Source organism: Sinohyriopsis cumingii, chromosome 11 (genome assembly GCF_028554795.1).
Source record: "Sinohyriopsis cumingii isolate HCF-2022 chromosome 11, ASM2855479v2, whole genome shotgun sequence".
NCBI classification, from domain to species: domain Eukaryota; kingdom Metazoa; phylum Mollusca; class Bivalvia; order Unionida; family Unionidae; genus Sinohyriopsis; species Sinohyriopsis cumingii.
In genome coordinates, this window is record NC_142971.1 from 46,120,061 (window position 1) to 46,147,352 (window position 27,292).

General features: G+C 35.6%; 1 protein-coding gene across 1 annotated transcript in view; it reads left to right on the plus strand.

Moving 5' to 3' along the window:
• LOC149788059 (uncharacterized) overlaps window positions 1-27,292 on the plus strand; it is a 135,003-nt gene that overhangs the window by 79,890 nt on the left and 27,821 nt on the right. Inside the window, exons 12-13 of the mRNA XM_089974345.1 lie at window positions 517-580; window positions 4,873-4,913. Coding sequence (XP_089830471.1) covers window positions 517-580; window positions 4,873-4,913 — 105 coding nt within the window. The remainder of the gene's footprint in view (window positions 1-516; window positions 581-4,872; window positions 4,914-27,292) is intronic.

The window sequence follows — 27,292 nt, forward strand, 5'->3', positions numbered from 1 at the left end:
TAAAAATGTCAGAGTCTACACTGTTTGTACTCCACCCATTTCCATCAGTGGTAAAAAACGGCATGTGCTCAAGCACGTATGAACACTAATTGTGTTATCAGTTTTGTTGTTCCTTTAAATGCACAAGTGTGACCCTGAATTACCCATTTTCATATATCCTTAAAAATTATATAAGTGATGTGATTTTCTGTTTTAGTTATTTTCCATTTTAGTTATTTTATAAATGAGTCCTAGCCAATGTTCTTAATCAAAGCAACAGTAGTAAGAAAAAAACTCACATAATGAGATGGGGCAATATAAATCATTTCAGAAGAGGCCTAGGAATTTGTATAGCACATAACTCATATCACATATGAAAACTCATGAAGAAAGACTGATATTTTAATTCTGTTTTGAATATTGGCCTGATTGATTGACCTAAAGAGAAATTGGTAGGTTTGAGTAACAGCCATTCAGTTTGAATACTAGAATGAAAAAGATACTGACATTCATTTATTCAACCCTTTTTTTCCCCAGGGGGATGAACCACCTTCCCTTCCAGATAGAAGGTACACTGATGAGCCCCCAAAGCCAATCTCAAGTAAGTTGATATTGATAATCTTATGGCTGTAGTCTGTGATGCAGTTTCTCTTTTCAGTTTTATGCTCTTGCTCATATTTTATCTTGCCCATATTTTACTGCATTGGACATATAATGTTGCCCATGTCTGTCTACACAAATTTTTAGTTTTGTTCAGCAACTTTTGAAGGGCTTGACAGAATGATACCTGCAATGTATGAAGCTCATTGTCAGTGTCACACTTGTCACATTTTACCAAGTTATACCAACACTACATTTTTAATTTGAAGTTTGCACCTGCATCATATATTTCAGTTCCACTCAAAAGTTAAGATCTTTACTCTCCATGGCAAAAACAGAGTAAAGATTATTTACCGGTATAATGTTTCACAAGGGACTATGATTTTCAGACATTTGACTGAGAAACATTGTAACCAAACTCATTGTTTATTTTGAAAACAGTGTGTGTGTGTTATTTGGAGTTTTAACGTAGCTTTAACAATTTTTTCACATCACTATGATGTCTGCAGTGTGGCAGTTTTTATAGTGATATCTAGCCTGGGGTATCATGCTGCAGACATGTGGCATCTACCGCTCTGGTGGTCTTGTGGTTAAAACGTCAGCCTTGGATGTGGGTTGTGGCTGGTTTGAACCTGGGCAGAGTCATACCAAAGACAAAAATTATACTAACAGTTGCCTCGCTTTGCACTCTGCATTAAGAGGTTAGTGTTAAAACTGGTCGACCTTGTGTCATGTCAGGATAATGTGGCTGGGTGGGACATCATGCTACATGTCTGAGGCATGATGTCCCAGTACTAGACATCACTATAAACTGCCACACTGCAGACATCATAGCAATGTGACTGAAAAATTGTTAAAGCTATGTTAAAAATCCAAATCACACACATGTGGCATCATGTCCCACCTAGTCACATTAACCTGACACCGGGCTCACCAGTCCTAACACTAACCTCTTAGTGCTGAGCACCAAGTGAGTACAATATTTATAAGTCTTTGTTATGACTTGTCCAGGGTTTGAACATGGGACCGTGGACATACATGTAGTAAACAATTTATACTGGTATGATTACTGTCAGAACTTGTATATAATCATGTCATAAATTTAAAAACAACACACATATGTGTAAATACATATATATAAATACATATATGTAAATAATGTTATCATGGGATAAAAAACATAAACCAGTAAGTTCTACTATCTGATGAAAATGTCAACATTTGTCTTGCAGTCGGTTAATCATAGAGATCACTTTTATGGGACAATATCTTTGTTCAGTAACTTAACAACTAGTTAATTAGTCCTCTATTTAATTGGATGGACAGTAAATATTAATACTTGTGTATTGTATTAACCTGTACTCATTTAGTCAACATACAGGTATAGTATGATAGCTAAATGATATTTTTAATTTATTTAGTATTTAAAAAACCCAATACATCCTTAAATTATTTTGCACTGGCAACCCATGATTCTAAAGTAACAATTATGAATGAGGTGTACTTACCATGCCTTTGATACCTGGCACCTTTATTAAGCCTTTGTTATTTACTGATTATGAATGATGGTTGATTATCACATTTTTGTTACCTGGTGCCTTTGATGTTACATCTTTATTATATAAATTACTGCCATTGTTTATCTGGTTTTTGCAGATCAGGAAATAGAAACATTACAAATGAGCTAATTTTCTTGGGTAGACCACAAAAATCAGATGCTATAACCAATTAAACATTGCAACAAAAGAATATCATAGCAAAACCATTGGAATACAAAGTAATTAGGAATTTGGCTTGGGAAATTAAACTCAAATGTTCTAACCAAGAAAATGTGTCCAGTAATAAAGAATCTTTACTTATATTAAGATGACTAGGGTGAAGTTAGACTTTGACTTTTTATTCATCACAGACTGAGGTATAGTTCTTTTTTTATTTGGCAGTTTGTCCATGCATCTCGAGTTTCTTTACTGTCACTTGTTACAACTCCATGATCATAAACTAGGTAACAGAAAAAGCCAAACCAAGTAAAACAACAAATAATTTGATTATCAGTGTTATAAATGGAAATATGAGCAGAACAGTATTATGAAGTGAATCCAAAATAAACCTTCTGAAGTTCTATGAAAGTTCAAAAGAATGAAAGGTTCCTTGTAAATTTCAAAGCCAGAAATGTACTGGTCTGCTAGAAATCATGATGTTGTCCAGAACTTATCTGAATAATACCCAACAGATCCAGAATAACATTATAATCCAAATGAGCGCCTTTCATTTTCCACTGTACAGTCCAAACAAATGTTTTTCTTCTTGAATAATATCTTAGTACAACATAAAACACATCTGCAGACTTACAACACAAACACAAGAAATGAGGATGACTCCAACATAGGAATGACTGATTGCTCAGTTCTCTCCTTAAATACATCTTCTGTTATGACATCATACCCCATATGACAACCGCTTGGCCAAGTCATACCAAAGACTTATTAAAATGGTACTAGCAGCTGCCTCACTAGCCACTCAGCATTAAGAGGTTAGTGTTAGGACTGGTCGGCTTGGTGTCAGGATAATGTGACTGGGTGGGACATCGTGCTACATGTCTGCGGCATGATGCCCCACTGCTAGACATCACTATAAACTGTCACACTGCAAACATTGTAGCAGTATGACTGAAAAATTGTTAAAGCTATGTTAAAAATCCAAATCGCACACACACACACCCACTTGACAGATCTTACTAATCAGTTTATCTTGAACTTTCATATTCATGTGACCTAGCCCAACCAGTGAGAAGTTACTAATTTCTTGTAAAATCATCCGAACCCCATCAGCCAATGAGAAATTAATAGATCCTTCATAATTTTATGCTCTTACACACACACAGAGCTCTCTACCTTTGATAGATTTCATGGTTAATGGAAAATTAATTGAATTTGACCCCTCTTTGACTAGGAAATTTGTGTATGCATCTTGAACCTATGTTTCTTCAGCTGTACTTTTTATTGTTAGAGGCATCCATGTTGTCTGGACATTATTTTTAGTTTCCAGAGGTGGAATTTAAAAGCTTGATAAAATATATTATTTGAGAAAAGTATATAAATTTCTCTATTAGTGGATTGTTTCAACTGTCATCTGTAGATAAACAGTCTAATATGGCCTTGATATAATGTTAACAAGGTTAGCTTATTAACTGTTGTTAATTTTATAATCATAGAACTTCTGTAAACAAACTCTTCATTATTGTCAAATGTTCCATAATATTTTCAGAGCTGTGAATTCATATATTTTTCATGGTAACAGTTGTCACGATTTCCCAAAATAATTTTTTTTCTTGGTAAAATAATTCACAGACTGAGGAAGGTACACATACATTTCAATAGAACAATGATTGTTTGGTGGGGATTTTTTAATTCCTGCTTTGTAGGAGCTACCAAATGAACTAAAATTGGTATTCCATGAACAGTAGTGATCACAGAGTTCCTTTACTGTTGTAGTATTCATTGTTCTTCCCTACTTTTATATGTCACATTAAAGTCAAATTGTGCATCCTGGATGTAGAATAATCATTTTGATGAAAAAGATCATGTCCTGCATGGGATATAATAAAATGGCACATGTGTCCAAGTGTGCTATAATTTTGTTAATTATAATTGATGGAGAAATGGTTACATGTGACCAATACCAAAACAATATTTAAAGTCTAGAAAGTAGATTGTTTGCATGGAAAATAATCACTCAGTCCTCATCAATAATCACTCACGTCCATCCACAATTAACATATTAACAGTGTTGATAAAGATTGTAGCATGTTATTAGTGTTGTTTTCTGATTCTTGCATAATAATTTTTTTTGAAGATCTGTAATTGGGAGATGGTCCATTGTATTACATAGCTCTCAAATACAGATGAAGTACATACAGAATATACTGTTACACTCAGTTGAGGAATCTGATTTGTTGAAATTCATCTATACGTGAGAGTGTTAGAAATTTCACCATTATTGCTGGAAGACACAAATATTGACTTGCTAAAAGTTTAAAGTTGCTTACATAACTGTGTCAGTTACCAATAGTTTATAGTTATGCAAATTTGGGAATACTGGATGCAGACTTTTTAGTGTAGATGTTCTTGGGCAAACTTTTCAGTGTACCAGTGAAGGCTATGGTAGTTTGAACAGATTAAACACTGTTCATTTGCATAAATTCCTGCTGTTATTTTTAGAGGCATAAAGACTTCTTGTTATGTTCGGAATTATCCTAATTTTATTTACATATTAAGATCTTTGTTCCTTTTGCAGGTAACTCCCCAACTGATAATAAAGAAAAGTCAAAAGGAATGGTAAGAGTTTAAGTCAATGTGAGCAGTACAATTCTTTCATTAGGGCTTGGTTACTTTCCAGCCTTGCATATGTGCAGAGACATTTTACAGAACAACAGAACAAATTTGCTTAGTGAGAAGTGGGGCTTCATCTTGTATGACCATGGCAAATAGGCAAAAATATATGTGGCAGTGTTAGCATCATTCATAATTGTCATCCACATACAGCTCTCCCTTGTTAAAATACGTTTCATTATAATGCCACTTTGGATATAACATGGTACAACTATGCTTGCATGATCCAAATCAAACAAATATATGATACCATGGGTTGAAAGAAAACAACATGAAGTTTAATGTTGTAGGTGTATTTCCTTTTCAGAACATCATCATTTATTATTTTGTTGACCATTTCTGCTATACTGCAGTTCAACATACAATACTTTTCTCATTTATATCATGGTTTGGTAATGCCATGATTTTTATATAATGCAGTTTGAGATATAATGCAGTCATTGGTTAAGGAACCTGACTGCCATGTTATAATGAAGGAGAGCTATATTTTGTACTATTTTGACTTGTGTATCAACATTACAAGATTTATAGTGCACTTTTAACAAAAATATAGTATTTTATCATCCTTACACTGTCATAACATACTTTTGTGTATCATCTCTCACTTTCCAGTCTAAAAGCAATACTATCTGACAACACACACAGCTTTCTCCATTGAATACATTTCCAAGTTACATTAATGTTAGGAAATAAACTCCACTACCTCTTGAATCTATAACTCCCAAAAGATGTAAATATTGTTTTCCCATATACAGTGTGACCCCACTATAACACGATAGTTGGGAGCCATAGAACCCGACCGTGTTATAGACCAAACCATGTTATATGCAACCAGGTCAGTTAGTTGAATAAAATGATGCATGTACCCCAACAAATTTGTGGGTGGTGGTGGTAATAAATGCGGGTGCAAAAATAAGTGCTTTGTTGGAACAGTTACCATCTTGAATCACAGTGTATTAAATGAGAAATACACTTGTAATGAAAACAGAGAAGGCAGATGTAATATTTTACTATAGAACCATGCATTGGTACATATACGTGTATACTGTTTATATATACATGTCTAATGTATAGCATAAATAAAGTATCAACACCGTGTACTCATCACATACATTGAACCCACAGTACAGATAATTCCATTGAAAATATGCACACACACATTTAAAATATTCACTGATTTTATCACAGGTCATATAGGTCTGAATTCTGTGGGGAAAAAATAGCACAATCACGTAACGAATGATGCAGCCCATTTACTTTTCAGTACATCCCATGTTGGTAAAAGTTAGTTTGCATTTTAAGCAATCTCTTCCCCCAAAACGATAATAAACATTTTACTTTTTTTTTCTATAATTTTAAGAAATAATTTTTTTTTTGGTGTACAAGAAAGATACATGTATATGAAATTTCGGGAGCCACACCACAACCGTGTTATATCTGAATTTGTGTTATAACAGAGTGTGCCATAGTGGGGCACATTATATATATATATATATATACTTGTCCTAACCATGTAGCTGTCCACATACCAATTTAAGCTTTCACTGCTATAGAATCAACACAGTACAACATCATTATCCATCAATATAATTTTTTAATTCTACCTGTCAGTCACAACAGATGTAGCTATATTGTTAATCAAAGTTTCTTTATGGTTTTGGTAACCATAGTTACAACAGCTGCATTTATTAATTCTGTTGGCACATTGAGGTTGTTGTTTCCCAGCTTGCATGTAGTTAATTATTCTTTCAGATATACAATGGTGACAAAATGTACCAGGTGAAAGAAATTATTGTCAGCATGGACAATCACGACACATTCCTTGCTTGCACAAAATGCTTTCTAGTATTACCTGCTAGCATTTGGACTTAATGGTCTGAAAAGACATGTCTGTGGTGCTGTAGAAAAGTTTTAAAGGAAGTGAGAGAGAGAATGGCAAATTAAAAGTCTCCATTGAGAAACATATCTGTCACTGTCACTATATTAAATCACACTTCCCCCTCTCATGATTCTTCAAACCATGCCATTCGTTATTTCATGTTCTGACCTCACATGGATAATCCAGTGACATTGGATGCCATCCAGCTGGCCATACTTAACTTAATAGTAACCAGCAGTCAGTTGTCTTCATGGGCTGTATTGTGAACTGGTGACTATCTAATTATTCTTTTATACAGAACTTACTAATGTATTGCTTTCAACCTATTTTCCAGTTGACCATTGAATCAGTATTCAAGCCATCCATCTTACCATTCATCCATTTCATCTAGTTGGCCTGATCTTATTGCTTGATCCATTTGAGAAATACTATGTTGTACACTATAGGATAGTGCCTCTAGATATTTTACATGTAAATATGGAAACTATGCTGGGTATTTTATATGTAAACATGGAAACCATGCTGGGTATTTTATATGTAAACATGGAAACTATGCTGGGTATCTATATGTAAACATGGAAACTCTGCTGGGTATTTTATTTGTAAACATGGAAACTATGCTGGTATTTTATTTGTAAACATGGAAACTTTGCTGGGTATTTTATTTGTAAACATGGAAACTATGCTGGATATTTTATATGCAAACATGGAAACTATGCTGGGTATTTTATATGTAACATGGAAACTATGCTGGGTATTTTATTTGTAAACATGGAAACTGCTGGGTATTTTATTTGTAAACATGGAAACTATGCTGGGTATTTTATATGCAAACATGGAAACTATGCTGAGAACAAAACCCCACAGTGGATGTGGAAAAAATCTTTATCAGTTGCCTCCTTCTGATCAAATGGTGGAGTGGATGGAGTTTGTTTTTAATTGAGTAAATTTGCCATGTCTAGGGTCGATTTAAATGACAACTGCTGCCATCAGCAAGCTAGGCCTAATAGGTCAAGGTATCTGTAGACAATGAGGATGAAGACAAAGACCCCTCCTCCTGCAGTTGACTAAAACAAATGAAATTTCCAGTCATCTTTCAGACAAATCTGGTTCTTAGGAAATTCAAAGGCTGTTACCATAACCTTGCATCTCTGGCACATGCACTGAGACATGTTCAGTGGGGACAGTCTGAGTTTTGGTAAGAACACTGGTGGTAAACATGTCAATCCTGCATTTATATTAAGGCCACCTTTTTTGTGTTTCGGAAAAAGCTTCCAAGTTTGATGTTGAATATGGTGCCTAAGTCATCAACCCTTAGCAGTTTTCTCTCAGCCCAAAAATTTGTCATTGAACATGTTTGGGAGTTTATGGTCAGCATCGCAAAAGTGATTAAATGAGTGGTGAATTTTTCTAAAGCCAACAGCCTTATGGCTCCTTGCAATTTTGATTCAATGTGACCAGATGCTATTCTCCGTTCAGTGTCACTGAAGCCACATCAATCTTACGCTCAATGGTATTGTTCTTTGGTTCATTGTTGCTGTTTGGCCGCTGTATTGTAGATGTGTTGAATGAGGGAGTGGAAGGGCTGCCAATCTAGCTCTCCTTACCCACTTCAAACTCTGCCACAATAGATAGATGATTGTATCCAGAGGGACATATGATTGGATTCTGCTCAAAAGCAGCAGTCTCAACCACAACCAGTTTCAGAATCAACAGACTCTTCACTCTTGGAGGCAATATAATAAACAGGAAATAGAAATAAAGTTTCACCTTTCCCAGGCTTCCCAACAATCACCAATGACTTAACACCCTGATTGCCCACCAATAACCTATGTACAGGTACCAGTCTGCTTCTTTTCTTCTGATACATTACCTGCTCCTAATACATTAAGACTACACCTGCTGACTTGGAGATCCAGCCCCCTCAAGTTTATTTGGAGGATCAAAAGTGCTGAAAGCCATCAACCCATGTAGTTGTAAGTCAGAAATGAGTGACCTCACGTGTACAGAGGAACTGGAGCCAAATCCGGTCCATACTTAAGTTATTACCTCAGTTCATACTAGGAAGCTTGCTGTTTTGGTTACATCACCAAATCATTTTTCACTTGCCATTTTTTCATGGTTTAGAGTGATTTTAAGGAGTTTTCTCATGCAGGGAAACATGCTCCAGCTATATTTGTCAATTTCTTATTCTGTCCAGTATGAAAAATGCAAACTTTATTGTATAACTTTTTCTTATATACATTTCAGCTCAGTTAAAGTACCTATCCTAAGGTATATAGTATGTTATTTTGAAATCTCACTACCTGGTAGTTGAATTCTGTAAAGCACATCACTACTTTGATAAGTTGCACCCTAATAACTTGCGAACCTGTTTATAATATGTAGATTGGCCTGGGTCCATTTGTTTAAACTTGTAAATACCTTAAAAGATGGGCCCTATTTGTTGAAAGTGAAGAAATTGCAATCAAAATGATAACTGAAACTTTGTTATATTGCTCATTTTATTGTTGAAAAGTTGAATAATGCCTGGAAATTTGAAATTCTCAGCCTTAATAAGCAGTGATATATTTGGTTAAATTTTCTTTCCAAACAACATTCTTAGGACACCATAAATAACAATATTCAACAAAATTTTGATCAATGAAAATGTCACTAATGCCTATGGAGGCAGCACTTTGATAAATAAATACCAATTAAATATGTTGTGCATTTTAGTGCTGTCTTTTCGTTTGGTTTAAGTGCATTCATTATAAATGTAATGTGTCCTCTTGTATTCAAATGTGAAATATGTTGGTCCATCATAATAGCTATGCCTAATTAAGTCATGACTGTGTTTTGATATCTGACTTATGAATGTATTTATTTGTAGTGTTGCACTGAATTAAAAGCAGATCTGCTTTGCACTGAATTAAAAGCAGATCTGCTTTGTATTATCATATTACTTAGATCTTTTATATCAGATCAAATAAATGGGGTGTAATATAAAAAGAAAAGTTTAAAGGCATGCTAATCCTACCTGTGTAAAAGCTAGCAGTCATGGTCGTGTGTTTGGTCAACTCATTTAATTGATCAATCAAATGCTGTTATGAATATTTTTGTGTAAGTGATATAATTAAACTACTTTAAATATCCTACTCATTCAGAAATGTGATAAAAGATAGCCAGGCAACCAAGCAAAAGGAGTGGAGAGAGTTCAGTCTAAATTCTCCAGGGTTTCACTCCAGTCATTTCTAGTGCCCAGAGCTAATAGAAGACTAAGGCAAGTTATAGACCTCAGCTAATGGGATACTAAGGAAAGTTATAGACCTCAGCTAATGGGAGACTAAGGCAAGTTATAGACCTCAGCTAATAGAAGACTAAGACAAGTTACAGACCTCAGCTAATGGGATACTAAGGAAAGTTATAGACCTCAGCTAATTGGATAATAAGGAAGGTTATAGACCTCAGCTGATGGGATACTAAAGCAAGTTATAGATCTCAGCTAATGGAAGACTAAGGCAAGTTACTACCTCAGCTAATGGGAGACTAAGGAATGTTATAGACCTCAGCTAATGGGATACTAAAGCAAGTTATAGACCTCAGCTAATGGAAGACTAAAGCAAGTTACAGACCTCAGCTAATGGAAGACTAAAGCAAGTTACAGACCTCAGCTAATGGGATAATAAGGAAAGTTATAGACCTCAGCACTGGGAGACTAAGGCAAGTTATAGACCTCAGCTGGCTCAGCAAGGACATAGCAGCACTGAGGTTCAAAATGGAGATTACACTTTCTATCTGGAATTCCATAAATAGGGATGATGTTTGGTCAGTTTAGACCTAATCAGGACATTTTTTTTCATGTCCCTATGTAAACTTTATCACACAAGTTTCTTTGGTCTTGGTTCCATGGAATGATATACCAACTGAGTGCACTCTTATTTGGTCTCAACATCAGTCCATCAGCATTCAAAGGTCATCAACTTTGTGGTCACTTCCTTTCACTCAACATGGTCCACAGTACACCTTTGGTACAGAGAAGGAACAGTCATCTTTCCCTTTGGAGTCTGTTAGGGTTCTTATTAAAATGGGACAAATCAAATTTCATTTCATCCCAGCATTTTTTAAAAAACCAGGTTATGGATTTTTTTACCAGTCGCAGCCTTGTTCACTTCCCTCACATACATATAGCATGGATTAGTGAGCATGCTAAGTCAATTTCTAACATGGAGTGAATTTCAGCAGGAGAGTTTCTTGAACTCCTCCACAAGCTCAATGCTGCAGTGAATTTTATCCTTCTCTGTCACCTTTTCATCACTGCAGATGGCCTAGCTGGGCCAGTGACACCTCTTTCCCAGTTGACCTGATCAATGAATTGTTATTTCAACTGAAATAGTTATCATTCCTTAATCATGGCAGAACAAACAGTGGTTCATGGCAGGAATTCCTTTGAAAAATTCCCAACTGATAGTTGTGATCTGCATTAACACCAGTTCATTCAGTTAGAAAACCCGCTCCTTAACCCTTCTTCTTCACCAAAGTGAGTGGCAAGAGGGAATAGACCCAGATAACTCACCTTATTTTTTGTTTTCTAAGTGGAATCTTTACTGGGTTTTGACAGTGTTTAACTTTCTATATGTGACACTTTAGCCAAAACATCATTGGAACTACTATCTTTTAATACATGTTTTCTGCTTTGGCATGCAGGGTGAGTTGCATGCCCTTTCAATATACACAAATTATCTCCAGTTCAGATCAGATGGTTCTTTGGTCCTAATTCTGCAGCTAGGTTTTCATAGATAGAAGCCAGTTATCCTTTGTGGGAAGCAAGAAAGTGGTCATCTACTCTCTATCTTTATTGATATGTCGAGAGAGGCAGCAATCCAAACAATGCCTCTTTCTTCAGCAGGAAAGAATATATATCCACTCAAGCCTTAATATCTTGGTTGAAGTGGGTCATATTCTCTGCATGTTTTAAAGTCTCACAAGACCAAATAGATCTTATGAAAAAATCAGCTCATGAAATTAAATAAATCTCTGCAAAACTTCTGTTTGAATGCAATGTTTGAATCCAAGACATTGTGGAAGCCATTGGCTGGCATCCATAGCCAGCCTTCTATAGTTTTCTATCTCAGAGATTTAGTTGTTGTTGTTGTTGTTGTGGGGTTTAACGCCATTTTTCAGCCCACGATAGGCTATACATGGCAGCCAGTATTAATGGTGGAGGAAGAACCCGGGAAAACCTCGGAAAGAACCACCGACCCACGAGAAGCTACTGGCAAGTTTTCTTCACATACCCACATTGGCTGAATCTGAGACTCGAACCTGCGCAGACAGAGGTGAGATGGCAGTGATCCGTAACGGAGAGTGCTTTAGACCACTCGGCCACTCGGGGTCCCCAGAGATTTAGTATTGCAAGAATTAGATCCCATGGCAACAGGCTATGACCTCCAAACCAAGTTAACATTAGCACAATCTCCTCAAAAGGCATCAGTTTAGCACTTTACTAGATTCACCTGGATTTTTCATTACCTGTATATTGACATGACGTGTTTCTTGACCATTGGTTGCACTGCCATGTCATTAGGGGAGAGGTTTAGCCACATTTCTCTCAATGGATACCCATTGCAGAGGTTGGATGTTCGGTCTTTCCTTCTCTCACCTATTCTGCTAATGTTAATGTGATCAGGGAATGTATTTGATGGAGAAAGTAAATTTGTTAGTAAACTATGTTTCTCTGAGCATACTTACCTGATCACATAGTTATTAACTATTAAGCTCTGCCACACCTTGCCACAATGCAAGCATCCCTGTCGACTTTTAAGTCAAGATTTAACTTGCCAACCTATGCTCTGTGGGAAGCCATTAGGAGGTGGAAAGGTGAGATAATTTGGAAGAGTTTCTTCCCTTTGTTTATATGTTGTGCAGATGGAATGATGAAATGTTTGTCATTACAGAAGGGCTGGATTCAAGAGGTAATGGAATTTATTTCCAAATGTTAATGTGATCAGGTAAATATTTTAAGAGAAACATAATGAATTTACTAAAAAAATTCTTTCTCTCTCTCTCTCTCTCTCTCTCTATATATATATATATATATATAAACAAATAATAACCAGTATAATATTTTTTTTTTTAAATCAATTCAAAAGGATTTGAACTTAACTGTCTTTCAAATGTACCCTGCATGCTTTAAATATTTCTTTTGCTTGTTCCAAGAACTTCTTATAAATTATTAATGGTTTGTAGTATTTAAATATTTCACACTGTTGCCTCTGCTGTCATTTTAAAAATTAGTTTGCTGTGGTCATTTGTTTCATTCTCAATTCTTATATGTCCCTTTTCCTTGGGTAGATGAAGTAACTTATAGATTATGGGGCTATTAGGTCTAAGGTCAAGGTTAGCTCAAAAGGTGATTCTTCCCATCTGCATGATAAGCAAACATTCACTGGTCTAATTTACACTTGGGCATGGACATCTTGCTTTTGATGCTAAGAGTCTATAGAGGTGAAAGTTCCAACCAAGGTTCATGGGTTTGATACCAACCCAGGCAAGCCCAGGTCAGCTACCTTGGTGTGTCCTTGAAAAAGACAATTAGCACACATTTCCTTGGTATGGTGTAGGCAATAATTTGCTCAAAGTGTTTTGTATAAAAACTAAAATATGCCAGTGTAATTGGCTGTAAATAACATACTCATTTTAGTGTTAATTTGTAACAACTGTGGTTGGTGGGAGGTGGGGGTCTGTCTGTATGCTTGTATGTGGGACCTATTGTCCCAGTTTTGTTTTAATCTAAAGAGTTAACAAAGACTGCCTGGTAACAAACTTGATTTAAGGATGAGGAATGAAATTCATAATTATGATATCTAGGTTTATTGAATTGTAACTTGGTAACCATTTTACAGAATATTTTACCTCCATGCTGTCAATATATTATATTGCTTCTAGGATAATCTTGGCACACTTGCAAATGTCTTGAAAATCAAATGTAGCCTAGATACGAGTTTTCTTATATAAAACTTTGTCAAAATTGTGTAACATTTGGGAGCTGTCATATCATTCAGAATGGGCTTATCATGGGAGAATTGCAGTTTACGTTTATAAGGAAGTAATTTTCTCCTTGCAGGAAAAACTTTCTGTATGTCCTGATAATCCCCAAACTGGTAAAAATGTGAAGGACTTTGTGATCTTTTTTGAAAGGTAGATTCAGATAAATGTATTTTGTTTCTTCTGGCAAGCAGATGAATGCTGTTACTGTTTTAGCTGCTTGCAGCAACTTCCATCTCAGATTTTTTTCATGCATTTTAGCTGCTTGCAGTGACTTCCATCTCAGGTTACTTCCACACAGACAAGCTTTGATCTTGAACACATACCATATTTCTCTAATGCAAAGCAATTCATTGGACTATGGAGGAGCTATTGGTGTCTAACTTTTAATTTTTTTTAAAGATATGGGTGGGCTTATCAATTAACAAAATGTTTCCTAAATAAAGAAAGAATTGTCAAATTGTATAGAAGAATTACAGTATAGATTTATATTGTAGTAATTTTCTCCTTGCAGGAAAAACTCTTGCTAGGTCCTGATATACCCAGTGGTGGTAAAAGTGTGAAGCACTCTGTGAACTTTTTTGAAAGGTTGCTTGAAATGTATCAGCTTTATCTTCTAGCAACAAATTATTACTGTTGACTTACATTTAATAGCTGTAGGCACAGTTGTGAAATGTGTGGTATTATCTGTGTACATGTATCTATCTCTAATTAACCATCTATCCATTCCTATTTTAGTTCTCTTCATTAAATATTTATATGATTTGACCAAATTTATTAACTCACCTTTTTATTATCATCAAAAGAGTTTCAGTTAAGTTTAAATGCTAGAATCTCTAGTCAGTTGGGGAACTGACCTTGTTACTTTGTAACTGACTTTGTGCTTCACTTAAATTAGACTAATTTCTTAAATGCATCCAAGGATTAATTGGACCATCTGTCCTTCCGCCTGTCTCTACATGCCAGCTTGGTTACTCAGGCTGTTATAAGCATCTGTTCAAAATTCAATGAAGGAAGCCTGCTTTTGAGTAGAAACTACTTATTGCATTGAAAAATAGAACAGACAGAGGTCAGGGTCATCGTGGGTGAAATAAAATGTTAGCTTGATGACTTGGTTTTCTTGGGGTCATATTTTATTCAGCGTTACTAGCAGTCGGATGTCATAATATTGATTGCAATTCATTGATGCAGATGTTAGGAGATCAAAGATAAACATCAGTTTATGCTAGGAGTTTGCTTTTTATCTGGCAGTTTGAATCTGGAACTGTTTAGATGATCATCACATACATTTAAAAAGGCAATAATTTGGTTGGGTTGATGTTGTGAGGTCAGTGTCTAAGGCTACATCTTTTTCCTGTGAAAATGTGGAATTTTGTTTTCTCTATAATAAACCAAGTTCCACTGATGTTCTCTTGCCCAAACTTAAAATGTATTAAGCCTTTTCATGGGTGTTGTTTGGTTTCAGTCGCTCATTTAAATTTCATATGTTGTGGTTACATTATGTATCATTAGAATTTTGGGAGGATAACTATGAATCGACTAAACATTGTTTTACGTTAAGCAAGAGATGTTGAATTTCTGATGATTTATGACTCCATGTCAATCAAATTTGTACCCCTTGCATACACTTTATAACCCTCACTTCTAAAGCAAACATTTATTTGCCTCATTGACATTTTTTGTGCATCCTTGCTCACATTTTGGGGACAGGGGATGCATCGTTTTCCAGTTAACTGGATCATAGGTTTAACACTTCATTGATACACATTTTGATAGGTAAATTATGATGGTGGAAAGTCTACACAGTTTTGTTGTCTAATGTGGGTGGTTGGTGGAATGTGATGGTTTAAGCTTTTGTATCATTGTTTTTTGTCTCTTAGATTACTTAATAATTAGTAGTATTAGTTAAATTATTGCCCATTTTCAGGATTATTACAATTGACTTGAAGACCTTTTTTCCACTGGAGCATTAACTGCAAAAATTATCAGTTGGTTTGAAATGAACTGAAAGGATGGGCACCTAAAGTAAAGTGCAGTTTTCTCCCTTTGTTCCCATGTCCTTCAAATTTTGACTCCTGTGCACACCTTGGATGCATCTTTACCATTAGTTCTAATGCAAACAATTTGAATTTGTGTTGCCTAGATTTGTGTAACAGGGAGATACATTGTTCTCGCTCATGGGATCCTGTGTGCTTAACTTTGTTGATACATTTTATCAGCTTATTATAATGGAAGTTTAAAACCATTTTCTTGCTATCTAATGGGCAATAAGGTTAAAGCATTACTGATAAGTGCTGTTGATATCTAAAATTGCTTATTGATTAATAATAATAATTAATACAGTATTTAGTGTGGTTATTGCCCTTCTTTCAAGATTATTGTGAGTGAGTTGAAGATCTTTTTGTTCATTTGAAACAAAAGCAAAAGTGTGAGCATTACTGTTTTGCTGTTTTCTTTCATTTTAGATTCATAGTAGCAACTCTGAGCTAGGGACTTTTAAAGACAGTATGCTTATTTGCAATACTAGTTACGTACATATGTTACGACTCTATGGTCATAAACTAAGTAACAAAAAGAAGCAAAACCAGCAAAGTTTTAAAAAACTTTACAAATAATTTAATTATGAAAGTTATAAAATGAAACTTTAAGAGGAACTTACAGTATATTAATGAACTAAAAATTCATTACCAAAGTTCTGTCACAAGTCTTAAAGAATTGAATGTTCTGAATCTATTCCAGATATCTGAATGTACTGGTCTGCCAAATGTCCTGACATATCAGAATGGCTTTGTCCAGAATTCCTTTGAATAAAATTACAGCATACACAGAATAATATTTCAGCACTTTGTAATTCCAGTGAATAATTAGTACAAATGTCTCCTCTCAAATAATATCTAAAAACAACATTTAATACATCTGCAGACTGATGTTACAGCAAGAATATAGGAAATAAGAATCCAAAATAGGAATCCAAACTAGGAATCAATCCAAAATAGGAATAAAATCAATTGCTCATTTCTCTCCTTATATACAAACTAACATCGCTAAAATGCATTTTTTTCCTAATCACTATGTGAAATGTAGTAAATAACCCATGTCATAAAAGAACCTACAGACCAACCCATCTAATGGGGAATAACCTAATTCTTTTAAGAACTCACCTGACCAACCATCCAGTTGGAAATAACACCAAACTAGTAAACAGGTATATGATCATTATTATTATTATTATTATTGATCGTAAACACCTATTTTTAGGTCATACACAATCTAAACTCTATATTAAAATAGAATTGATACCCATGTACAGAAATTAGCTATCTAATATTTTGAGTACAGATGATCATTACAATTTGGTAATAAACTAATAATTACAAAAAATTTAGATGCAGTGTGCAAAAAATATAGATATACTGACCACCTCCCCTCTTAAAGAAAAAGAAAGATTTATCTAATAAACCTTTCTTTTACATATTAATTAAATGTAAATTTAATATTAATAATAATAAAATTTGCATAGGAAGATGTCTTATGAATAACAAAAAGCATATACAAATATATAGATATACATAACAATATACTTGCTTGCAATTCATGTTCAACTTCAAACAACATAGATCCTGAGCTTCCTTCACATAATGTGATGGCAGATGAGGGTGTATGTTTTGTACAATACTGATTACTCTTAACAAACCGTATAGATCCAGATCTGTCAGTGCATTATCTGCCAGTGATCTGGGTCGGTACAGTTTGCATTTGCACTTATAAGTGAATGTATATGTTAATTATAAAATCAAAAGTATGGGATTTTTTCCAGTTTTTTTTTATCACGCATTAGGTTACATTTCATCATTTATCCACTCCACGTCCTTTCTGCAGTCATAACATCTCCATGAAATATGTTAGGCTCTGTCGATAGATGACTGATAAATCACTCTAAATTTAAACCTTTACCCTTTTACCACTGACTGGCTATGTAAAGTTTACTTATATAAAAAATGGGTACATCATTTATAAGAATTAGCTTGTGTTTAACTATAGTTTCTTTCACTTAAAATTAACTTTCTACAACTTTCATCAGTTACAATATATACTCGCTTATAAGATGAGCCCAACTGCAAACTGCACAGACCCTGATCTGCCATCACATAATGCGCTGGCAGATTTGAGTCTGTGCAGTTTGTTAGGAGTAATCAGTAGTACAAACAACATATACCCTGGTCAACTGGCACCTTATGCTATGGCAGATCAGGAACTTTGTTGTTTGCAGTTTGACTTTATTTATAAGCAAGTATATACGGTACAGCTCTCCTTCATTATAGTGCCTATCATTATAAAATAATTCCAATGTAACACAATGCCCCATGGATCTCAGTACAAAAGTTATTAAAAAAATTATTATTTCCAATTTTCATTAGTTTTATATAACCACAAAATTGAAACTGGACAGCAACATTTATCTCTATTTAACCTTCACTGTATCGTGCTGCTATTCGCTATTGTGAGTGTAGGCTGTAGGACATCTGAAATGGATATTGAAACAAATCCAATTATACCAGGTCTACCAAATGAACACTACATATAACACCTCAATGGTATTTCTAAGTATGTAGTCTCCTTGGATACAATACAGTGCATGTGTAAATAAACGATTGCCAATTTGATTGTCTATTGACAAGCAGATGTAACCTTCCAATACAGCTAGTCACTGTAGTAGGTAGATAGATTTGAAAAATATCAGGAATAAAAAAGAAATGGATCAGTACAAATAAAATGGCAATTTTGGTAATACTGGGAACCAGGCTCTAGCTGTATGCTATAAATAGTAACATACTCTGTGCCTCTGAAGAGAAATCCAATATAGCTAGGGAGGTCAGCAAGATTCATTATCTGCAATATGTAGGCAAATAAGTTCAATTTTACAGAATTCATACTATGCATAATACATGTAACTTTTGCTGGTTAAATCAGTTAGTATTGATATCACATATGATGGAAGGAAAGTGGTTGAAATAGTGGTTTTCTGAATGAATATTGACCATATAGTACTTTTGCCAAACATTATCACACAATATAATAACAAAGATAGACTCCTTATTGCACTATAATGAGGGGGAGCTGTACCGTGAACTGTATTTTCAAGGGTATCAGTTTTTATAGTGTTGCAACAAAAAAAGACATCTTAATTGATACCTAACTTCATGAAGTGGGAAAGAAGTCCAAATGTTTCTTTGAAGGATTGTTCTTCATTAGGTCTTTAAATTCTTGACTTGTTGCAACCACAAAATTGATGAAATTGGTACCCCATGAAATTTTTTAAATTGTTTGTACTTTATCCTACTCAGATGACTCCAACTGCTTTAAAGAAGCTAGTTAGTTTGCTTGCATAATCGGACTTGAATTTTTAGTAGAGCAGCCAGTGCTATCCATCCATTTTGATAAACCATTGCAAAGAGCCAGGATAATTAATGTAACGTCAGTACATAGGGAGATAAATTTGTGGTTCATAATGAATTGTAGTAATTTCATCTGTAAAGTTTATGCACTTTTTGTCCTTGATGAAATCATTTTTTATGTTACAAAAGTCCTTGAAAAATGTTAAGATGGCAATTTTGTGGGTAATTACAGTGATTTGGTATGTAAGGGGTTTGTACTTTTTACCTGTGATAATCTTGCATGTTACAAGTCCATGGAAAATGTACCTTTTCTTTAGCTTGGTCATTGACCATCCATTGTCTGACATCCATCTGTTGGCACAAGTTTGTTATCAATGCTTCTCTTAAACTGCATGGAGGATTGCCATGAAACTATATACATATGTTCATGCTTTGGTCTTGTTTGTCCTATTTGAATATGGTGCCGATCTGATGTTCAATATGACAGTCATGAAACTCTTGTTCTTGCTACTTCTTCTGAACTCAAGTTGTACTGACATGGGTTTTTACCAGAAGACTTATTATGATGTTTTGCTGGCCGTCGCTTGTTAACTGACTAAAGTGAAGGCATATTTTTGTATCACAACCCATGCGGATACCATCTAGCAGTGGTTTTCACTGCTGCAGTGATGGTGAATATTCCTTTTTCTTCACCAGTGGTGGGATCATCAAATTTAGCTGTGCAATAGCAAAGGTTAGGTATTACTGGTGTTGAAATGTAGAGGGGAGGTTGTGGGGGGATTACTTATTTTAATGATTTAAAATTTGCCTGTTGCTATAGTCGGATTTCCTCCTCCCTCTCTGCACTGAAAACTGACTAGTCAAAGGCTACCTTCTATAAAAGAATGAGGACTTCTGTACATGGACCAGAAGCTTGTTTTGGATTTTAGAACAGTCTGGAGTCACCCTATAGGAGGGTGAATTCTCATATGGTTCAGGGTATTTTCCATCTGAAAAAGAGATATGCAATAGCAACACGTAAGTATTACATCATTAACATTAGTTTTACCATCCCCCACCCTACAAACTACATTTTCATGAAAAGACGCCTTATGATGTCTACTTGTTCCTAAATGAAAAATGTGTTGCCCCATCATCCAATATGGCCAACACAGTGGCCATCTTGGTAATCATCTTGTGGCTACCAAACACCACCTGAATGGGATGATCATATCAACATGTTTTCGCTAAAACATCTCCCTATGATGTTTAGTTTGTCTTAAAATAGAACGGTGCCAGCGTGACATCCAATATGGCCACAAAAAGCAGCCATCTTGAAACTCTTGGTTTTGGTACTCCACCAAAATGGAAAGTCATCAACCTGGAGTTTTCACCAGAAGACTATAACATCTAGTTGGTTATGAATGAAAATGGTGCGAATCTGACCTCATGGATGCCACAATAAACATATTGAATATCTTGTCACAAATTCTCTTCAGTAGATTGTCATATCAACATGTGGTTTACACTAAAAGTATTCTAATGGTGTCTGGTTTGTCCATAATGAAAATGGTGCTGATCTTATATCAAATATGGCTGCCACACTGGCTAATATGAAATTCTTATTGCGCAAGATTATCAGATATATGCAACACACGGCTTCAGCCAATGTGGGCATGTGAGAAAGCTTGCCAGTAGCTTCTCGTGGGTCAGTGGTTCTTTCCGGGCTTTTCCGGGTTCTTCCTCCACCATTAATACTGGCCGCCATGTATAGCCTATCGTGCTGAAAAATGGCGTTAAACCCCACAACAACAACAACAACAGCAACACACGGCAGTTAAAAGAAGATGTGGACTAATCTTGAATTCTTTCTAAGTCATTGTGGACATAAGAGCATTAGTTGTTTTAAGGGTCTCATTTTTTCTGATCAATTACAGTCATTTCATATGCAAAGAATGGGCATATTTTACCTTTAATGAAAAATCCTCCACGTTACACACATTTGCATAGAGAATTCTTTCATGTTATTTATGAGTGGTTTTGTATGTAAAGGATGTACACTTTTTGTTTCTAATCAGCTGCTATATACACTGTACATTTGTACATGTATTTCTAAAATGAATTTAATTGTGGTAATTAAGCTAGTATGCTTCTGCTTAATAGATGTAGGCAAACTGACTTAACCTTAAAGCTGTAATTATTGATCAATCAAAACTATTTGCATGGTCACAACACTTTTTGTATGGACAATTTTTGTTGAATACAACACCCTTGCACAAAAATTCCATAGTGTGGCATGCATTTCAGGCTTCAGTGACTTTGGTAAGTTTTCTGCCTGAAGATGCACATATTGGCAAATTATTTTATTCTGCAAGTTTTATAAGAGTTATTGCCCTTGTTGTCTTTTAGCTGAATGCAGTATACAGGTATCTGCTTGACTTGAGCAAATTTGCATTGATGCAGTTTCATATGAAGGGTTAATGAAATTATTTTCAGAAACAAAAAAAAAAATTGTGATTTGTAAATGGGTGAAATGAAATGAATGGTATTAGAGTTAATTGAATTACCAGTACTTATTTTTAAACGAAAATTAAAGGAAGTGAAACCAAAATTTTGAGTTCCGTGGTTTCACGTTATGCAACCACTCTTGAGAATGCAACTGTCACGTTAAGTCAGGGGTTAGCTTTACAACAGAATCTTATGAATGCAGTTAGTCTCATGGTTTTGGATGGATCACTATGACATGCGGTACATATTATGGTCATCATCATCTAATGATGCACATGTTGACAAATCACTGCTTCTGCAGTTTTTAAATGCCTGCCATAAGGCAGAACATTCTATGTTATGATGTTGACCATCTGTGTGTCTGTTATTAATGTCATTTCCACACAGTAACTCAAATTGTCATCCATGTACACTTGGGTTTGGGAAGAACCCTATTAATTTCAAGACCAAAAAATGCAAAGGTCAAGGTGACTGTGACTGAAGATAGTTTAAAATAATGGTTTCCACACAATAATTTGAATTTTCTACCATCAATTGTTACTAAACTTTGTGGATAGCTTGCACTTGAGGTTGGGAAGAAATGCAATCGGTATCAGGGGTCAAAGGTCAAGATCACTGTGACTGCAAAAAGAAAAAGTATTCACACAGTGCCATGAGTTCCCCATCATCTATGGTTCCGAAACTTTGTGCATGACTTGCACTTGATGTAAGGAAGAACCGTATTGAATTTGGAGTCAGAATATCAAGGTCACTGTGACTGAAAGAATACAAATAGCTTCAAGACAATAACATTAGTTATACATCACATACCTGGTCTAAAACTTTGTGCTTGGATTGCACTTAGTTCAGGGGTGAAGCATGTCATTTTTGAGAATAAAGGTCAGAGTCAAAGGTTCAAGAATAAGATCACTGACTGAAGATAGAAATGAGGTTTCTACACAGAAATTTAAGTTTTCTAAATTAAAGACTATTAAACATCGGGTCATTGTATAATATGCCATTTATGGTATTCTTAGTTTTAGAGTTATTGCCCTTTCTGACTTGGCACTAGCTGTAGTGTATGACATAATCTTGTGAATGCAGCTAGTCTCCATTTTCCATTGGTCCTCATGAAAGTTGGTACATACTGTGATCAAAATCTGAAGGCCACTTTTTCCAAAGAAAATTTTTCTTAAAATCATTCCCTTTTCTGTTTTGCACCTAAATGCAGTAGATGGTAGAATCTTGTGAATGCAACTTGTCTCAAAGCATTTGATGTGTAACAGCAGCAGGGAAGTTCTACAGACCAGGTGGCACAGACCAAATCAACCCTCCTACGCAAACTTTCTCCGTAGAAGCCTCAGAAAGCAGAAATACAGCCTTCTACGTAAATTAATTTGCGTAAATTCGACCCGGAGTGCAATTTTCAGATACAAAAAAAACAGCAATTTTTTTTGGGGGGGGTATAGTAAAGTTTGTGTGTGATTGCAAGATTGGATTGCGGATATTAATTTTATCTTACAATAAAACAATATCATTGAAAATAAGATGAGTCGGAAAACTAGCACAGTTGGAGAACCTCATTCTGCCAGATTAGCGCGAGAGCAATTAGCGGCATTAAAGAAGTTCATTCCGACAAAACAATTATTTAAGAGAAATGTTCGTGGTTACGAAGATATGCAACATGGAATTTCCGAAACTTCGGCAAAATGGTTGAAGCCAATTACTAAAACAATTGAACAAACTGTATATGGTGACGAAAAATATAAGGAAGATGAGGAAGCCAGAAAACGTGGAATTTTTCGCGCGTTGAAAGGTATTGAGGAGCAATCACGAACATTACCCGATCGATTAGCAATAGCAGCAGCAGCAGCGCAGCAGGGTGGGCAACCTGCAATTGCCTATAGAGTAGGTCGTAAAGGAAAAACTGGAGCAAGACCTAGAGGGAAAAAACCTGGAGGAGGACCTGGAGGAGGACCTGGAGGAGGGGGAGGAGGAAGGAAGTATGATATCAATGAATTAAGAGAAAATTTTACCGATGAGGGATGGGAAATGATATCACGACCTTTATCTGAGATATATAATATAGATCAATTTGGTCAATTTGTTGAAGATGCATTTGATATTCGAGATGAATATTTGACTGAAATAGGAAGAGAGAGATATTCATCTCGTGATAAATGGTATCCTGCGATGTATAGAATTTATGCGAGAATGACGCAGGCGAGAAAAACTGATCCATTTTATAGAAGATTTACAGAAGCAGCAAACGCTAGATTTTTTTATAATAGGGAGGGAGCGGAAGAAATGAAGGAACAAAAACCTAAAAAACGAGGAAGAAAAGCAGCACCACAGGAAGATATTCAACCACAGGAAGATATTCAACAAGAGGAACCAAAACCTAAAAAACGAGGAAGAAAAGTAATACCACAGGAAGATATTCAACCACAGGAGCCAATATTTCAACCAGAGGAATTAGGAGCTAGACCAAAGGAAGATATTCCACCACAGAAAAAAGAAAGAAAATCAAGAAAGAAAAAAGATCAGAGTGATAAACCAATAATTGTTCCCGAATATGTACCATCACCGGCTAGTAGTTCGTTTATTCTTAGTCCTAGAATATCTGCTGAAAATTATTTGGATGAAAACATGTTGCATTTAACTCGCAACTATGATTCAACAGTTCAAATGGCTGCGGATAATTCTCCGGAAAATAAAAGATTACTTTTGCGAAAAGATATTGATGCTGATAAAATTGAGGAAATTGATTGGCTAGCAATGATGTATTTTGGTAGTATAGAAAAACCAGTAAAATATGATGATGAAAATTTTAGAAAATTTTCATCAGATGTTATTAAATACAGAGCTGCGAGTGCGAAAAAGGCAATTTCGCCACCCAAAAGTAAAAGTTCGTCACCTAAAAGTAAAAGTTCGTCACCTAAAGATAAAGGTTCACCGCCTAAAAGTGATAGTCCTGAATCATTTTCCTTTGATCCTCATCACCCTCTTCTCTCTCCTACATTATATCCAAGGGAACCTTCTGCATTCCCTTCTTGGCGACCCGCACCTCCAGAACCAACGCCGTCAAACTACAGGGGTCCCACTGAAAAACCAATAAGATGGGGAATTGACCCCGGGGAGGGTAAAACACTTAGGGGCGGTACCCCTTCACCTCCACCAGATATATATTCACCACTGACGTCGTCTAGTTCGTCAGGAGAAGTATTTGAGGATTCAGAAAAGAAAGGAAGTGGATATACAGTTTGTCCTGACAGTGTTGTCAATGATGTATCTCGCCTCGAAGTATTAATCGGAGGAAAACGAGCAGGAAATAACTCCCGTGAAGTAGTCAACGAAGCATCAGATATTTGTCAGCGATTATTTCGTGGTGGTATCATCAATTCTCACATTTACAAGGAACTCGTCGATGAACTCATCGATTAAAACAATACAATTGAAATAACATGATTGTTCACAAACATCAACGCAGATCTAATCAGGTCCGCGTAGTTAACTCTCGATTGCCAGTATACAAATATATTCACGGTAATGGATTTGGTGATATCATTGGAAGTCTTGTCACGCGAGTAGCACCTAAAATTGGTCCTGCGATCAAACAATTAGGATTAAAAGCAATAGGAAAGATCGGCGAGACAGCTGTTTCTGGTATTAGTAATTTGGCTAGTAAAGGCTTCAATGCTGTCAAAAATAAAATATTAAATTTAATACGCAAAAAACGGCCAGTCAAATTACCTATCACCAGCGAAATGCCACCCGAAATTAGCAAAACCATAAACGACGCAGCAAATAAGAAAATAAACGATCTAGCACAGGAAGTTGCTAAGACCAATCTAGCTCATGAAATTGCAAACACAAATCTAGCAAACACAAATTTAGCGCATGAAATTGCAAACACAAATCTGGCGCATGAAATTGCAAACGCAAATCTTGGAAACACAAGTTTTGTTTCAGGTAGCGGTCTTCGTTTTAGACGATATCATTAATAATAATGTTCGCAAGAATGTCAAATGAAGTGTTTGACATGGATGAGCCTGTAGGTAGAGACACATCAGTACGAGATTTTCAGTATTTCTCGTACGATGCAGTAACACCAAATACTGATAATCGCCTGGAGATTCAAGTTCACGATACAACGAGATATTTTCTTCCATCTGAGGCATATATTGAAGTTACCGGTGAAATTACTAGAGGTGACGGCGTTACTCTCTATGGTCAAGATTTTAGAGTCGGATTTGTCAATAACGGCATTATGGCATTATTCAAGAACGCCACTTACATGATTGATGGAAGAGAGATTGAGTCAATTACCAATGATGTTGACTTAGCAACAACGATAATAGGTCTAGCGAGATACTCGGATGATTTTACTAGATCAGCTGGTCCGGGTATGATGTTTGCCAAAGATAATTCTGATCGTCCCGATAATAGACCGCTTGATATTAGACAACCCAACGATCGCGTCCTTCCTAATCCAGGCCTCTTTGCAAATCTTCAGGATCTTCCTGTTGGCACTAATCCTGATTATAATCTTGGATTTGCCACGAGAAATTCTATGTTGCTGGGGTTACATAGATATTTCTCTTGTGCTATTCCGTTATCTCATATATTCGGATTTTGTAGGCATTTTAGAAAAGTTATTTACGGAGCAAAACACACCGTAACGTTTATTAGGAAAGCGGATAGCAATGATGCTATTTGGCGACAAGGTGATATCGATTACCAAACAAACGTGATAGGTGCAAATGATGACACGAATCATGGAGGTAGGGTAAAATTACTAAAATTTACCTTGTGGATGCCAGCGATAACTCCATCAATAATCGCGGAAGAAAAATTATTATCATTCATGAATCAAGGTGGTAAATCTATTATGTCGTGGCTAACAACATCAACAGATTCCACAACCACTGATATTGATGGTGATTTTACTTGGCGTATTGCATCACAGCAAGGTACCTCTGCACCGCGTCATATCTTTGTTGCTTTTTTGCATACACGAAGATATCATCAATTATATAGTCATATGATATTCGATAATATCAACGCAACAAACGTTTCGTTGAGAATAAACGGTCAGCAAGAACCATCCGAGGAATTATCTATTAATTTTGCCAATTACTCCACGGCACGCGCGTATCATCAGTTACTAAGTTTTATGGGTCGCGATCAAAATATCGATACTGGATTGCAAATATCACAGTTGGATTTTAATAAACTTTATCCTATCTATTACTTTTCCCTGGAGCATCTCGATTTGGTAAAGCAATCAGTTGTTGATATTCATTTCAAAGCTAGAATTCGAACCGGAAATAATTTATATAAAGTAATTGCGGTGATCCTCAGTGATAGAACAATGATATTGGAAGGCATCAGTGGTAGAATGAGAATTATAGACGCGCCCGTAGAAAATATGTAATAAATTCTAAATTTAGATAAAGTGATTATTAATATGCCATACGAGCACGTCAGTGTAACTCTGACTCCCGGTCAGGTGAAAAAGCTTCAATCGGCAACAACAGCGCGACGAGGTTTAAGTT